The 17,314-nt window shown below is 46.3% G+C and overlaps 1 protein-coding gene across 24 annotated transcripts in view; it reads right to left on the reverse strand.

Annotated features, from left to right (window-relative positions):
* Positions 1–247: 247 nt before the first annotated feature.
* The window catches only part of NCOR2 (nuclear receptor corepressor 2), a 352,014-nt gene continuing 334,947 nt past the window's right edge, over positions 248–17,314 (reverse strand). For 21 of the 24 annotated variants that reach the window (XM_079957706.1, XM_079957722.1, XM_079957725.1 and 18 more), the window contains 7 exons: positions 15,881–16,086; positions 14,514–14,654; positions 13,099–13,244; positions 11,176–11,229; positions 8,470–8,700; positions 6,564–6,740; positions 248–5,186 (listed from right to left, as the gene is read on the reverse strand). In XM_079957706.1, the coding sequence (XP_079813832.1) occupies positions 5,005–5,186; positions 6,564–6,740; positions 8,470–8,700; positions 11,176–11,229; positions 13,099–13,244; positions 14,514–14,654; positions 15,881–16,086 (1,137 nt within the window). In that variant the 3' untranslated portion in view covers positions 248–5,004. The remainder of the gene's footprint in view (positions 5,187–6,563; positions 6,741–8,469; positions 8,701–11,175; positions 11,230–13,098; positions 13,245–14,513; positions 14,655–15,880; positions 16,087–17,314) is intronic. The other 3 variants (XM_079957718.1, XM_079957709.1, XM_079957711.1) reach the window with 2 other exon arrangements.

Genomic DNA, 17,314 nt, shown 5'->3' on the forward strand with positions numbered 1-17,314 from the left:
ATGCCAAAGGTTACGGACAAACGGCACAGCTATCATGAGTGGCACCCATGGAAAACATGCAAGTCTTCCAAATGAAATAGTATAAAAGCATTAGAGTAGCAGGTGCCTGTTTCCTCCTTTAGACAGTTGCTCTGCTCCACAAGTCTCCCGGTTGGCTTCAGTGATAAGGGCTCCTGCATGCCTTGCCCCATCCTGTCATATGAAACAGCCATTTTTAACATCACACACAAGAATCATGAGAGCTCCATTTTGCTGGCAATAAGCTTCTCCCCTCTCTTTTTTTATTTAAACAGTAAGGCAGTGCTCTGACACTGCAAACCCACAGTGCTTGCTTAGTGGGCATGTAGAGCGAAAAACCAAAATAACAACAGTCAACAAAAACTTCACTTTCAGTAGAAGAAAAAAACCCCCAACCTTTTAGAGCAAGCTGCATAAATATTTACAACTTAGCAGTTTCTATATACAGTCCATTCTATCATACAACTTGCTTTGAAACAACTATGCACAATTTGGTTGTACAAAAGATAGATTTCTTTTCCCACCCTCCCCCTTGTACATTTCAAACAATAAAATTGTCCTTTTAATCTCTTTTTTTGTTTTTTGTTTTTATGTGTTTGTACAAATTACAAAGTTGGTAACACTTCAAACTTTAATAGTTTAACATAACTTCCTTTTTTCTTGATTGCACAATTAATAAAAAAAAAAATCATAGCCAGGTAGCACAATAGAGATCTATATGTCACTAAAACCGACACAAATTATGCAGACAGTTGTGTATGAAGGATGGCTTTCCTTTGAAGCTAACACACAGTGCTCGGTGCTCACCTTACGTAGAGCTAACAGTCAATGGGGACGAGGCTCATCAGCATTTGGTTGAACTGTAGTGAGTTAGGTTTTACCGAGATCTGGCTTGTGCGTGCAAGTACACACATGGATATGTGCCAGGCCACTGATTCAGGCACAAAGAAAATATGTGTGTATGTATTTCTTATACATGCACACGCAAATGGAATAATATGTATACACAGAACCCAAGAGTATATATATATATAAATATATACACACACACATGTACAGAGAATGTACAATGTCTGGTAATGCGGGAATAACCTTTTGGAAGGGAGGAGGGGCTATTCCTAAATCCCTTAGTGGAATGTACACATGACCTCAACTTGCAAGCAGTGGCAAGAGATGGTGTTCCAAAACTGTGAACGTGTCGGTCAAGGAAAGGCTACGTGAAGCGGCACAAATTCAATATGGTCTAACCACAATAAAATCTCTTGCCACCTCGTCAGCTGTGAGCAAATCCTATCTGATCTGTGCAAATGGTTCTGTGATGAGTAAGACAAAATTTTTGTGGGCAGCAAGTCTACAAAAATGTGGTCTGTGTATGTCACTTTAAAAAAAACACAGCCAAGGGCATTTGGACCAGTGATATAAATATGGATATTTTTAAAAAGATCAGGGTAAATACTGGTTAAAGCACAAAGAACCTTAGACCTACCCTGCACAATGTTTTTCCTACATGGAGATAATCTGAGTGTAGGGAGAAGCATGTATCCCATGATGTAAGAAGCAACACAAGCACAAGCCAAGCAGTCGTCACACACGGACTGGCTTTCTGATTTTTGTGCTTGTGGTAAACTAAACTTTCTCCCTGCACATGGACTCCACAGAGATTATCTTTGCATAGGTAAAAACTCTGTATGAGGCCACCCCCAAGATAAGAAAAGCAGTGGCTGGAAGCGACAGGGATGAAGGAGAGGGAAGCTGTGCAGGTAAACTTAACACTGCCAGTGTCCAATAAATACAATAAATGCTGCTTCATCTATCACTGGGTTTGTTGGGCAAAACATGCACTATTTTCCAGTTATTACTTGATTGCAAATTAGGATGATTGTGTAAGAGTGAGTTACTGACTTGACCTAAATGAACTGATGGCAGGAGAGATGCTTTCATGTTAAGATTGACAGTCAATTACACTGCAGAACAGTCACTGGCAGAAACTCCATCTGTGCCAACAGGCTATTGCTGACACTGGGTGTAATCCCAGCCAAGTCTCACCTCTCCGCAAGCTATTGGGCCCAATGTTGCACAATCAGCATCCAGTCATGCTTGTGGGGGCGTCCCTTTCCCTGTCAGAGTGGAGTGAGTGGGCCTTCTGTCACTGGGAAAGATTTAAAGGTTTCACTACTGTGAACTGTAGCTCTTGTGACAGAGCCAGGATTTTAAGCGGCATTCATTGACGACCCCCAAAGTGGTAAAACTTCAGGTCTTGCTAGGACTGAAGCAGCACGTATCGCTGGCATTCTTGCAAGAATGGTCTTAGGCACATGCGGCTAAGTATATTTCAGTATAAAACTCTTTAACCACTTTTCTGCTAAGAACACTCAAAGGTGGTGTATGTGAAATGATAAAACAATGCAAATTAGATGAAGTGACACAAAACAGCATGCAGGCACGAAGTACTGGTTTGGTGGTTGTTTTGTCACTAACACAACTGTGGCTCGGTTCTGGGTTATGACATTTCCCATAAGCTGATGAGCAAATTGTTTCACTGTCTATGCAGACAGATTAAGTACAATATACAGAATAGTGTCGGGGGGGGGGAATGCACATGACTGTATTTCTTGCCCAGTGAGAAAAGTATCCTCAGGTGGGCCTCTAGAAGGAAGGACTGGGCATTAAGAGAAGGCCCCGGGTGCAAGCTCAAGGCACCTTCTACTCCCTTTCTGGTGTGGCCTGTTGGGTTCTCCTGACCCTGGATTTCAGAGTCCAGTTTGGGTACATGTTCGCAAAGCGGTCTTTTGGAAGGGTGGCTGTGCTGTTTTAATCTCCTGCAATCCACATGCAACTTGAGCTGAGCTAAGAGGAAGCAGCACTTGGAAAGGTAGACCATACATGGCTCTAGAATTCCTCCTCTGCCCTGCCTTTTAACCTGGCCAATGTCCTGGCTCTTTTCTTCAGAGCAGTTTGAATGGTGGTAGATCTGTGCCAAACACCTGTGCTGGGGATTTTTGGTTTTGCAAACCTTTAGCAACCAGCAAAGCCCTGCAGGGCATGGAAATGGAGGCAGGGCAGTGTCATTCTGCAAGAACTGTAGCTCTGCTGCGGACAAGTGTTTTAGGAGCAGAGGCTTACAGGATAATGAGATGGATTCTCTCAGTAGATGTTCTTGCACGGAACCTCCACATTTTTGTGTCTTAACTAGTTTAGCAAACAACAAGCAACAGTTTCATCATCAAAACTGGGAGGTGTGTGGGAGAAAGATGGGTGAGAAGGAAAACAAAATAGCAAATCTCACTGTAGAAAGAAACTCACACAGTACAAAAACTCTGGTGCTGTGATGTTGATGTTCCCTGGATGCTGTGTCAAAATACTCAGCTTATGAAAACACGACTCTTGTCTGTTCCTGCAGAGAAGCTGTTCCCCAGATCTGCTCCCTCGAGGGGACAGAATGAAAATGATGTGTGAAAAAGGAGGAGAATATATATAGGACAAAAAAGGAAGTCTAAAGTGTTATGATTGGGGGGGAGAAGCAAACACCCACAAATGGAAAAGCAGAACATTGTGGGCAATACACCAAAAACATGTAAACTTCCTGTGAGTGTCTTGGCCTCTCTCACTGCTCCCAAAAGAGACAAATCTCACTTGAAAAGTGTTCATGTTATCTCCATGCTGGAGTGTTAACTATGCAAATAAGGGCCCTACAGTTGTGACTATATATTTATATATATATAATATAATATATATATACTTCTTCATTTTCTTTTTCTTTTTTAAAAAAACTAAGTTAATACATTCTACTGAATTACAGAACCATTTTGTTGGAACATTGTTACCTCTTGACAGTTCCATACAATGGACAAACCCATCAAAAGCTGGCATGCAACATAGAAATCCTCTTTGTACAGGAGCAGAGACCGAAAAGCAGCATATAACACTGTTTTTAACGTCCTTCCTTGCGCAAACACATCATTTGCCAAAGGTATCAAAAATATACCCTGTAGACCATATACACAGCGTTGTTTTGAAGAAACAACATATTCAAAACAGCTGCTTCCCCCACTCCCCCCCTCTATCTGCAGCTAATGCCAATATAGAGGAATTTGTTTCAATTACAATGCAAACCCAGCATTCCTTTCTCCAAAGGAATCATTCCTTTTCTTTTCCTGTTTTTGGCTTGTCCTCTGGCTCCTGCATCCAGAGCATTGCTGCCTGAATCTGTATTTGTTGAAAGTTCAGGTGAAGCTCCCCTCCATATATCTCTATGGGGGCAGAGAAACAAACTTATTTAACTGTGAGAAACAGAAGAAACCAACACTTTCTTCCAGAGGGCTGCTCTGATTTGTCTCCCTACACGACCAACATGCGACTCCATGGGTGAAACCCCTCGTGAAGGTAAAAAAAGAGGCAGGTTGAAGGAAGGGGCGGCTGAATGAATCCTATTTTCAAGTACTGGATTAACAGGCCACTACAGTGTGCAGAGGAAAGATGGGTCACAGAGGTGGGAACACGCAAGCAGCACACGCCACCTTCTCCCCATGGGCCCCCCGTTCCCCCTCTCTCATCTGGGCTGAAGGACAGAATTGGAATCCCCTGAGTGTTAGTAACCGAGATTCAACGACTGGTTACAGTCCCTTGGGGGAGCTTTCAGGGCTCCCCACGGCTGCCCCCCCATTAGCTTGGTTTAATTTCTTGCTGCAATGGCTCAAGGTATCAGCACCAAATTGGGAGAGAGGATTGGGATGGGTTCCATTTTCTTGGTTTGTTTTTTTTAAGGCTTTAAAACTGAAGAGATTTTTTTCCCAACTCCCTTCCAGATGTGACAAATAATATCAGCTGACTGGAACAGTGCTGCTCCTGCACCTGGCCTAGGACAGCCGCACTCTGCGACAGCCAGCCACAATCCCCAGGCCCTTGGGCTGACTCAACAGCCAACCTATCAATATCTGTCCATTTGTTGCTGGGCTTTTTCTCCGTCTCGCTTCCTCTTCTCCCTCCTCATTCACTGTCCGAGAGGGTCTCGTACTGTGAGACGAGCAGCGGCTTGGGCTCCTCCTCCCAGCCGTGGTGCTGGCTGTTGGAGTTGCCCTGCGGAACGGAGGCAGGCGGTGGTGGGGCAGCTGCCACCAGACCTGTGGGAAGCCTCATTGTCAGCGGGTTGTATGGAAATGGCGTTGAACCTGCGTTGAGACAGGAGGACAAGGCAAGGTCAAAGAGTTGGCCAACCACTGGCCCAGAAGGTCTCAAATTCTTTGTTCCCAAGGAAGCAGCCTCCCTCTTTTCTTTCTTGCACACTTTCCCAAAAATGTGGCACTGATCCTAGCATTTATTACTCTCACGTCTCTAGAAGGCACTTTATTAATTTAATAGATTTCTGGCTTGCTTCTAAGGGTTAAAACTCCCACAAAGAGGATTACAACATATTTTTAAAAGCAGAGTAAATAATCAAACCATTAACCCCCCCCCCAATATGACCCACTGAGAAAGGGAGGGAGGCAGGGGGGAGGGAGAACCTCAGTACAGGCTCTTTAGAAGAGTGTTGGATTTTCTTGCTGGGAGCAGAGGTGACCAGGTTGCATTCCCATCCTGGAGATGCTAGACCTTAGCCTGCACTGCATGTGAATGGAGAGGAGAGGAGAGCAGGCAGTATGTGAGTTGTGTCATGCATGCAACATATTGCTATAAGAATTGGTCCCCAGTGCTGCAACCATGAGGTGTATATTGGAGAACATAGCTATGACTAGCTTTTTCCGCCATATAACTGGGAAGCAGGTGCTGGGCAGTTTAACCAGAGATTCCCAAGTGCCAGCAGCATCTAAACTGGGTCAACGAGAAAGCTCTCGCAAGATGAGGTACCATGACTAGAGTAAGCTGAACTGAAGGCTGGTTTGAGGAGGAAAACTGCTGCAGCATGGGCTGGCTAAGCCTGTTTGCATTGCATGGCAGGTGACTGATGGGCTGGCTAAACCACAGCAGGGTGACCTGTCACCTTCATTATTCATTTCTGTGGACACTTTTGAAGTGTTAGAACAATCAGAAAGCGATCACTTTTCAATATCAGCGTCCCTGTGTCCTCTAATAGAACGCATACCTACAACTGAATCTGCAAGTTTGAGTGGATAAATACGGGGCGTGTAAAGACTGAAATCGTCTCACAGATTGAGCAGCGCTATCCGAGATACACTCTATAGCAACTGTCTGACGAGTTTGTGTCAATTTTTTATGACCAGGTCTTCAAATCCTGCTGATGACTTCTAGCAAATTGTAACAGAACTCAGACCCTATTTGATAACTTCTGCAATCACTAACTACAAATAATCAACAAAGCTTGGTTGGTTTGATGGTCAAGGCAAAGCAGCTAAGAAAGTTCTGGCTAAGACAATTAGGGTTTCTTGTACGAATCCATCAGAGGAATTCCCTTGTATTGCAGACCCTGGCCCCCTGAAATTCATTTCCTCACATCTTTGTACTTGCTAACACCAACCACAGTGCTTCCTGACTGTTTCCAGCCACTAGATGCAGCCAACGTGGCACAAAGAGACTCCTTCCCTTGTTACCTGCAGATGACGGCCTGTCCTCCCAGACGCGGTTGGTGAGAGGTGTCCTTCTGTTACAGTCTCCCTCTGAATGAACAGATGACACAGATGGTGGCCTCTCAGAGGAGGACAGGCCTGGTCCTGGCGACTTGGCCTTGCGGCTGTTGGCTCTGGCAGCAATCTTTGGCTTCCCTCCTCCTGACAAAAGAAGAACCATTCAAACAACCAAATGGTGGCCAGGTGTTCTCACATGACTAGGGAGGGCTTGATGCCCTAAAAGGGGCTCTTTAATGACAGGAAGAGGAAAACAATGCTGAGCAGATAGCAGGGCAGATTTAGAAAGCTGGGAGACACAGGTATTAAATCCTTCCCACTCAAAAACTGGCCGCGAATTCAGTATGTGGCCGATGGGGGCAAACCGCTACTAGATTCAGGTTCCCATCAGGCAAAATGAAAACTCCTCCCTCCTCCCCCAGCACATCATAGGGTGTGTCCCTTCCTTTTGGCATCTAATAGATAGATGTCAGGGATTCATGGAAAGAGATCCCTCTTTAAGGCTGTGGGCACTTAGCCTTGGTTCCCTTTTGGGGACAGGGAACAACTAGGACAAGATCTCCAAGATCTAATGCACACCTTAGCGCAAGTGTGAGTTATCTGCACTATGCTGCTTTTAATGGGACACATCCTCTGGTGCACACCCAAACAGGCACCTTGCACGGGCATGTGCTACCAAATGCACATTCTGTGGAAAGCCAACATGGTGCAAACAGGCAGCACTTGCAACTTGGATGTGCAGCTCCTGGTCTGGCATATAATACATCCGGAAAAGGCTGCTTTCACATGCACAAATGGTTTGTTCAGCACAGCAAGGCAAACTATGGCTTGCCACAATTGCAAAGATGTGTGGGCTCCCAGAGAGGAGTTTGCAACAGCTTTGCTGCTTGATAGTCCTTCTTACTCTTGCATTGTGTCAAGGTTTGACTTGGCTGTCTGCCTGAACTGGAGCTTGTGATTAAGCACTCTCCTCACTAACCATGAGTTGGAGCCAAGGTTTGTTCATGGTTTCAGCTTCTGGTTAGTGAGGAGAGTGTTTAACCACAGGCCCCTGGCTCAGACGATATGCTGAACTGAACTGTGGCTTAGCTCAGCATGGCAGTAAAAAGGATTGGGAAGGAGCAAAGTGGCTGCCAGCTGCTCCCTTGGCACCCACATGTTGTGCGGTCCCAGTAAGCCATAGTCTGACTTGCTGTGCTGCGAGATCTCTGTTGCTGTACTAGGTGAGGCAACGTGGGTGGTGGGAAGAGGAAACCTTTCCTTCTCTGTTTTTCTGAGGGTGGGACATAACAAACAAAAGGCAGGAGCAAACAGACAAACCATGGACACACTTTTCGCAAGTCTGCATTTGTAAATGTGTATATTGACAGCATGATGTTAAGAAAACACCTGAACATAAACACCTAGTTCTCCCTTAGCCATACAAATGTATTTTGTTCACACCCTTCCTTTGCACCCGCCCTTCACTTATCCTGGCCCTTCCCAGCAAGCCTGGAAGAGGATTTGGGGGATTTCCTGCTTTTCCTCCATGACCCCAGCATCTCCAACCCCCCCAGCCTTTCTGACAATTGCACCCCTCCCCATCAAAAAGAGAGAGAAAGGACAGCACCAATGGTCAGTGTTTCAGAGGAAGCAAAATGGCACTTCCAGCCTAACAAATTAAAGTGCTTCTTGTCAAGCCAGGAACTGAGATTAATCGGTGTAATTAAAAATGGGAACAGAAAGTAAATGCCCAAAAGCTTAAAGAGAAAGGATCTGGGGTGGGGGTGAGACACGAAAACCACTGAAAATACAAAGAGAGAGGGGTTAACAGCACAAAGAGAGGGTTTAATAACACAGCGAAAAGGGCAACAAAGGGGGGAGGGCTGCAGACCTGGCAAGGAGGAGTGCATGTCGTCAATCCGTCCGTCAGCAGTGGTTACAGGCATAGCAGCGGGCAAGCTTGCACTGGCATTCAGAGGGTTAAAAGCATTGGCACTGAGAGGAGAGCGCTCGTCCCACTGCTCGTCATATTTACCCATTAGGGCCTTCCTAATAATTGCCTCCAACCCCATGTTGGTACTGGAGTTTTCTTGGACCGACTGGCTCCTACAACTGATTAACCCTGGGAGGTGTGGAAGGAGGGGGAAGGAGAAAGGAGGGAGGGGGAGAAATTGGGTTGGGGGAAACGGGAAACCAAATAAGAAATTGGGTTGGGTGGGAAGAGGAGGAGGAGGAAAGGTGACAAGGGAGAAGGGAAGAAACAAACAGTCAGCACATTCTTGCAAAGCAACAAACTCTGTCCGGCTGTCTTCTTGGTTCCCCCAAACCCCCTGGCACAGCCAGCTCCTCGCCTGCCCCCAAGGAGATTGCAGGGACACCAAAAAGGAAGCAGAAACTACTCACAGATTTTTGTTTCTGGAATGCCACACACACACATACACACACACAGAGAGAGACTAAAGGACTGAGGGCTGTGTGTACAGTTTCACATCCAGTGGGAAAACCTTGGGTTGTCTTCCAACTAAATTCTACTTAGATTGGACCCACTGAAATTAATGGACCTAAATTAGTCATAGTTTCAACAGATTGAATCCAATCCCTTCAGACACAGAGCAGTCCCAAGGAGGAAGGAATGCGTCCCCTGGTGCCTGCCCAGCAGCATGAGCTGAAGAAACATTAACATGTGGGCTCATGCAAATCACCAGGGAACAGGGCATTTAACTGAGGCCATGACACGACAGGCTCTGTTTGCTCGAAGTGGAGGAATTTCAGTTGTGTGACATCACTGCTTCTGGACGCACTTAAACACAGACCTGAGCAGCAGAAAGAGCAGTGTTAACCACATTCTCTCACAGCACAAGTGATGTTTATATGGGAGAAAATGCTCTGAGAGCAAATCGCTACAGACCTGCAAAAGGTTCTCCCAGGGAGAGCATGCGAGCTAAGAACATTTCAGGCTGCGTTCCTGAGCATACTTGCTTGGAAATAAGCCTTGCTGAAAGGGGCGGGATGTTGTAACTTCCAGATGTCACCAAAAACACTTTTTTGCAGTTGAGTGTCAGTGAGATGCTGGATGTCCGCAGACAACCATATTACACAGACCTCCACTCCAGATGTGCAGGCAAGTTCACCTTCCTACTTGGGCAGGTTGGCATGGACAACCAGGAAAGCTAATCTCCTTCGGGTGGGGTGGGCATCAATATGACAGTCTTCCTTCAAAAAATAATCTTGATCCAAATGAAAGGGATAGAAATTTGAATATAAGGAATGGCTGGGGAAACTCAGCCAGATGGGTGGGGTATAAATAATATCTATCTCTATCTATCTATCTATCTATCTATCTATCTATCTATCTATCATCTATCTATAGATATAGATATTTCAAGTCAGATTTTTGTCAATTCCCTTTCCTCAAAGGATCCCCCTTGCCAACATCCTTTTTTAAAATCAGTGCTTTCATTCATTCATTCATTCTCTCTCTCTCTCTCTCTCTCTCTCTCTCTCTCTCTCTCTCTCACACACACACACACACACACACACACACAAACATATCTTAATTATAATGTTTGGCATGTTATTATGTTTTACGTGTGCTAGTCTGATTGGTGGGGTATAAATAATAAAATTATTATTATTCCTCTAAATTTATCCTTTCTAACCAAAAAACAAACTTTGTCACTAGAAAAAGGAGGATGCCAAACAGAAGGAAGGAGGCAGGTGATGCCCAACTTCTACGCCTCACAGAAGAAACTGCTGATATATAATCTGGAAGTGGATTATTGTCATCTTTTCCATCCTTAGTATACATTGGAATCATTGGGCTGTATCCAACTAAGTTATATGTCACGTTCATGAGTTTCAGTGGGTCTAAGTGTCGGGAGGGCATATACTGGATACAACCCATTCCTTCTACTGTGCTGCTTGGATTTCCCAAAATCCAAACTCTGCCACCCAATCTTCATCCTTCCAGCTTGATTCCACTTTCTGATTGTGGAGGCTGTGAGGACAAAAGGACTTCTATATGGGAGACAGGCTGAATAAACAAGTGTGTGTGTGTGTGTGTTGGTATTGCGATTGTGAGTCATTAGAAGCCATGCAGTTAAGGTGCGGCAATGCACAAAGACCAGAGGCGGCATTGTGGGTCAGTGGCTTGCTAACCATTCCCAGGGCAAGAGGAGCCAAAATAAATAAAACAAAACTTTTAAGAGAGACTGAGTGATATGGAAGAGGAAGAATGTTCTTTGTAGAAACATAAAACATTAAATTAAATCCAGCCTATGATTTGCTCCCCACTCTGCCTTCCTGGGTTGACTTCCTCATTTCCACACAGGTGCCTTAATGGGAGTTCTTTGACAACCAGTCTCATACAAAATGGCAAATGACGCTCCCTCCACCACTACTTCCACATGACTCTCTTCTGCTGTCTTGTACAGCTGTTCAGGAACATGGCTGCGTTATCAGGAGTCTGACACTTTGCCCAATGAGACTGCATGGCTACATTTGCAATGCTTAAATTATCTGAAGACATTTGTCATCTGCAGAGTCCTGTGTGGAATGGGAGTGTCAGACGCCGGATGGAGAGGAAGCACAGCTGTACCTGTTCCAGTAATGGCCGGCATGTTGAAGATCTCTGTTCCAGGCTGCCCGACATCTGGAGGAGGGGAGAAAGAGAGAACCTCAAGCACAAGTCACATTCCCAGGTCGGCTAATTATAGACTCAAACTCCTGTAAACTCCCAATCATTCCAACAGGAGGAGTTGCATAAAAGCCCAATACTTTTTATCTTGGAGAGCAAAGATGGAATTGGGTTTGTTGTCCTTGAACGTACAGAACACCTTGCCTAATACAAGGCACTACCCATTTTTCTTCATTTCCCACCTCTATGGGGGGAAACACAAGCGAGAGGCTGCAGAACTCGCTGCCACTCCTTGAAGAAGCCATGATGATGCAGTTGGGATACTGGAGATATTAAGAGGAACATCGCTTAACTCTTTTGTCCAACACAATTGTTCTAAGAGTGGCTCGAATAAAATTGAAAGTGACTACTTAGCATTTTAGGATACATTAAAATACAGATCAATTTGTAGTTAATGAGCAGGTGGGAAGCATTTCTAATACAAATTGTCCACTGTCACAGGGACTCCAGGAAGGGCTGAGCTCTTTAGAGGTTTGAAAGCAGCCACCTGGCTGAGTCAGAGGCCCCACCTGCACTATACATTGGAAGCAGGATCACATGACTTTCAACAGTCAAGACTCCTCCCAATGAATCCCGAGAACTGTAGTTTGCCCAGGGTGCCGAGAGATGTTAGGAAACCCTTGTCCCCCTCACAGAGTTGCATTTTCCAGAGTGAATCAATCCCTGTGGGGTCCTGTGAGGGCAATAGGGGTTGCCTAACAACTCTCAGCAGCCTTAACAAACTACAGTTCCCAGGATGCTTTGAGGGAAGTTGTAACTGTCTAAGGTGCGGTTGAGCCAGATTCAGGCAGGACTGACAGCACTCATTAGTTTATGACATTCTGAGCAAATGAAACCAGGGCTCCTCTATACTGCCACTTAATGTGGATACTAAGCTTCCAGTGACTCCATGGTGCCGTTCTCCCAATCACTGCCTTCTCACACTTTCCTCTCCCTCAGTTTGGATTTTCTCATGCCAGGGATTCTCCGAAACAAAGAGGCCATGGGAAAATCTGAACTGGGGGAAGGGAAAGTGTGGGAAGGCAGTGATTGGGAGGGTGGGTTATATTAACAACAGGGAATTAATGGGTGTATAAGAAGCTTACTATCCACATTAAACAACAGTATGGATGAGCCCTGAGTTCATAAGGGAGCAGGTGGCACTGTGGTCTAAACCACCAAACCTCTTGGGCTTGCTGATCAGAAGGTTGGCGGTTCGAATCTGTGTGACAGGGTGAGCTCCCATGGCTTTGTTCCAGCTTCTGCCAACCTAGCAGTTTGAAAGCATGCCAGTGCTCCCTTGGCCGGAAAGCGAGATGAGCACCGCACTTCACAGTCACCTTTGACTGGGTTTAACCATCCAGGGGTCCTTTACCTTTAATTAAGGCCACCCTTTTCTTCCGATCTGTTAACTGTTTTACCTGATTTTATTTTTATATTGTTGCAATCTACTTTGGGACCTTGTAGTGAAGGGTGGGCAAGAGATGTTGTTTGTCAATTAATTTATTTGATTATATTTGAATAAACCTGCATTTGTAATGAAGTAATTACCTTTTAATATTTTGATGCATGTGCCATGGCATTCCCTGTTCACTCTCATACTCAAATATCCCTTCTAAAAATGACATTTGCAATATTCAACTTTTACATGTACATGCATAAAAATAATAAAAATAAGATGACCAGTTCATCAGGGAAACTCTTTGGGTCAATCAGAATAGTTTAGCTGATTAAGTTTGATTAACTGACTGAACATTGCAGCCCCAACTGTAACCATCACTTCATTGCTCCTGCCCTGTCCCCACAGATAACAGGAATAAAATCCCAGCCCAGAGAAGTCCTTACTGTACTCTGCCTCGCTCCTGCTGTTCGTGCTCAGTTTCTTGATTATCTCTTGCTTCTTGGACTTCACCATAGCAGAATTGCTCTCTGTCAGTTTGCTGAAGAAGGCTGGTGGTTGCACGTTGTTTCCTGGAGATTTGGAGCCCATCCTGCACAATTGAAAGCCCATCAAACTGATTTTGTTGGAATCCTGATACCATCATTTTCGGCCTAGAGAGCCCTGATCACAAAATGTATCCCAGGATTTCTCTCTAAAATAACAAGTGGCCCAACCTCCTAATCCACTAGCAATTTCATGCTAAAAGTAATACATGTTCCTGGAAGGGGGTGATCTATCTGTTGAATAATTGTAGGAATGATGTTGTGGAGAATGTGGCAAGATTTTTGAGTGACATCATGAAATTACATCACCAAAGGTCCTAGGAGCCACTTTTGCATCTCACAACGTCTGAACAGTTTTATCCTAAAGTACCTCCAACTATGTTTTGTCACCTGTGCTGTGTTCTGATCCATGTATATGACGTACTCTTACTACGCCAATAAGGGAGTTTGACTGATTGTTCCTGGAAGGGTAATGAGTACCCTCCAAAGGCTGCTCCACATGTTCTCCAGCCTGCTGCTTTCCTCCTATGGAAAATGGCAATTCGGGTTTGCTCCGATTTTAAGCTTAAGAATGTGTTTTTAATGAGAGGGGAAAAGGGAAATCCACTCAGACCTAGGCCTAGAAACCGTGGGTCAAGCAGAAAACTGCTGCCCCCCAAGCTTTCTAGACATGGGACAAGCGGAGGTGTGGATGAGCCCTAACACAAACACACGTGCACACCTACCTAGCTCACTTATACACTGTTCCGCATGCACGGTACGCAATGCACACAGCTGGACTAGGTGAGCAAACATGCTGCCCCGTTAGCAGGGACAGAGCTCAGTGGAAGAGCACCCGCTTTGCAGGGAGAAGGCCCTCAGCTCAATCCCCAGCATCCCCAGGTAGGGCTGGGAAAGACTCCTGGGCTGAAACCCCGGACAGCTGCTGCCAGTCAGGGTAGACAATACTGAGCTAGATGGACCCAATGGTCTTACTCCGTGTAAGGTAGTTTCCTATGCTTCCCACAACCATGCCTAAGTATGCCACTGATCTAAAGAGATCCCATCTGTTTTCCCTAATCAATGCTGGATGCATTGAATGATTGGTTTCTGAAAGAGCTACGTGGCTTTAGAAGATGGTTTTAACCAAGCTGGGATGTCCAGCATTCAATGCACAATTGAAAATCCTGATTGCCCAACCACAGAACTAGTGTTGTTTGGAAGAGAACGGCAAAAATCACTGGCTGCCCAGCGGGGAATACAAAATGGGTGGAGTGGGGAGGCGGGATCATCCTCCGAAAACTCCCGCTGGACAGCCCAGCTGCTGCCTCCATTACCTCTGCTCCAGCTGTTCCCCTTCTCGATACAGGATGGGATATGTGGCATTTCGCACGTGATCGGCTTCTCCCACCCCATCTGGTGGAGAGACGGGCTCTATGCAGTTGTTCAGAGCAGGTGTTCTGATCTGCTCAGGAGACCTGAGGAAGGAAGCAGCAGTATGTGTGAACCACACGCCTCTCTTTTCCTTCTGACACAGAAGAGCTGGTGTAGGTGAAGGGGTGGGGCAGAAAACCCCAATTTTTAGAGTGGGCAGAAAAGTGACAGAATTGCACTGGAAGAAATGGACAATCGCTATGGGGAAGGCTGGGGAAAACAACACCACCCCACTCCTGCAAGGTTTGAAACAGTCTGGGCTTTCGTCTCCATATCCTATTGCGATTCCCTTACGTTGAAACTGGACACTACTATACAGTATGAGTGTGATTGTGGCAATTGGTGCTCTCAATCAAAGCTTGCAAAATGATTTCTGGGGAGAGAAGGGGGAAAGAAAGAATAACGCCAGTTCCAATTACTGCTAGTCTAAAACAGACAAGAGCTTCTATTGCATCAGAATATAAACTGTAGCTCCAAGTCCTGCAACTGCTGGGCCTTTTGAATGAGGTGCTCCCTAAATTGCTGGCTGGTGCCTCTCACTGGAGCAACACTCAGAGGGCATTCTCCAGTCCGTGGCATCTGTGCACAGAGTTTGTAAGAGGAAGGCGTGCAGATGGCATTCTCAGTTGTTGCTCCACATCTGTGGAACCCCCTCACTGTTGAGATTCGGTACAAGAGGAAGGGCTGCAGCTTTGCACACAGGCCTTCCAGGTCCAATCCCCGACACCTCCAGAGGACTGCCTGAAATCTCGGAGAGCCACTGCTGGTCAAGTTAGGTTCCACAGACTCCGCATTAGCAGCTTCCTGTGCTCCTATGAAACTTGCCTTGGGGGGTGTATGGAAGGCAAGGAGGATGATTCAGCTCGAAGGATCCCAATAAAGTCCCTTCTCTATCATTCACAGATTGGGAGGGGGCCGGCCTTGCTTGACTGTGATTTGCAGAGCTAGAATCCCGCAGACAGGAATTGCACCCAGCTTCCTTTGCTCCTGGGGGAGGAGGAGGTGAGGAGATGTGTGGCAGCTCATGGATATTGCCTCTCCCAAGGTCCCCAGTTTCACTGACGATACCTGTACTCCTTTGGGTTTGGATTCTATATCTGCCTGAGCTTTGGACACAATCTCCCTGATCTTAAACCCCATTTGCTTCAGTGGAACCCTGTGCCTTCAACTCTGTAACTTTGGCTGGAACACACCAGTAGTATCAGAATGGGGCGAGAGAGAAATGCAAGCAACAGGCAATGGCAAAGAGACAGGGATGAAGTGGGCTCACCTCTTGCTTTCTTCACTTTCGGGGGAGATTCTTGAAGCAGGGATGTGCTCCATTTGCTGCTGCTGCTGCTGTTGCTGCTGCATGTAAGCCTCACTAGGAGTTCGCCGAAGATCCAGCACAGACCCTGGGAAGGGGTACATAGGGGTCTGGATGTGGGAGTTCAGCTGCTGGGGATGATGGCGCGTATAGTCTTGGGTGATAACCTCCTGCAAGAAGAGAACACAGCTCTGCTTTTGTCTTCAGATCATTCCTTGTGTGCTCCAAGCAGCCTGCTATGAGAGAGGCTGAACATGCAGGGGGCATGCGAGTGCTCCCGCTCCAAGGCGCTGTGTGAGCCCCAATTGTGTGGGTGGTGGGCTGCAATCTGGCCCATGCAGGTGCCGGAAGGGGATCTATGCATTTCCCCCCTCTCTTTTCTAGGGGCAGGAACTCAGAGGGCTGCAGGGTTGCAGAGCCAGAAGAGATTCCTCACCAAAAATGTAGTAGGGAAAACCAGATCTCTTATCTGGGGAAGAATGGATCACTCTCAGGCAGTCCTTTCCAAACTTGCACTTTCCTCAATGAAAGCCTGTGTGCCCACTGTGGAACAATGTCTGGACTTTGGAGTGTGCTCCAGGGTAGGGTTTATCAACTTGAGGCCTAGGGGCCATATGTGGCCCTCCAACCCTCTATCTGGCCCTCGGGACTTTCCCCAGATTGCACACACCTAGGCCACACCCCTCAAATCCCATTTTTCTGGCTGGGATGCCTCACGGGAGGCTGCCCAGAAGGGAATGAAAGAGATTCCTACCCCTGGTTCTAAGGTTGAATGCTCTTGTGCCCACGTGGGCCTTGGCAGTGCCCTGTGTGGACCGAGAGGGCACAGCAGAACAGAGCTAGCTCCCTGCTTGCAGCTGTGCGTGGCAGGCAAAGATCAGCTGCAATGGTGGGCAAGGCTGGCTGTCAAGGAAACTTGCCTGCCATTCCAGAGCTGCTCACCAAGGAACCCCTGAGCAACTTCCAGGGAGCTCCAGGGCTCACCAAAACACACAGGAGGACATTTTCAATTCACAAGCAAAGACACTGGCAGCACCCACACTTTGGAACTCCCTGCCTAAAAGGACATCAAGAGGCACCTTCGTTTCAGAGCCCGCTAAACATCAGGAAAAGCTTTCTGTCAGTAAGAGCTGTGTGACAGTGGTACCATCTCCCTCGGGAGGTGGCGAACTCTCCTTCCTCGGAGATTTTTAAGAAAGCTGATGGCCACGGATGCTTTAGCTGAGGGTCCTGCCTTGAGGGAGTTGGGCTGGAGGAGCCTCAAGTCCCTTCCGGCTCTCTGATTCTAACCTTCATTGTTTAGCCGAGTCTACCCAGGTGCTTAGAAAGTTGAGGTAACTTCAACCTGTTTTAGTATTATAACTTTTGTATGTTTTAAAGCAGGGTTGTAATTTTTTC

This window comes from Podarcis cretensis (genome assembly GCF_951804945.1).
Source record: "Podarcis cretensis genome assembly, chromosome: 16".
NCBI lineage: Eukaryota > Metazoa > Chordata > Lepidosauria > Squamata > Lacertidae > Podarcis > Podarcis cretensis.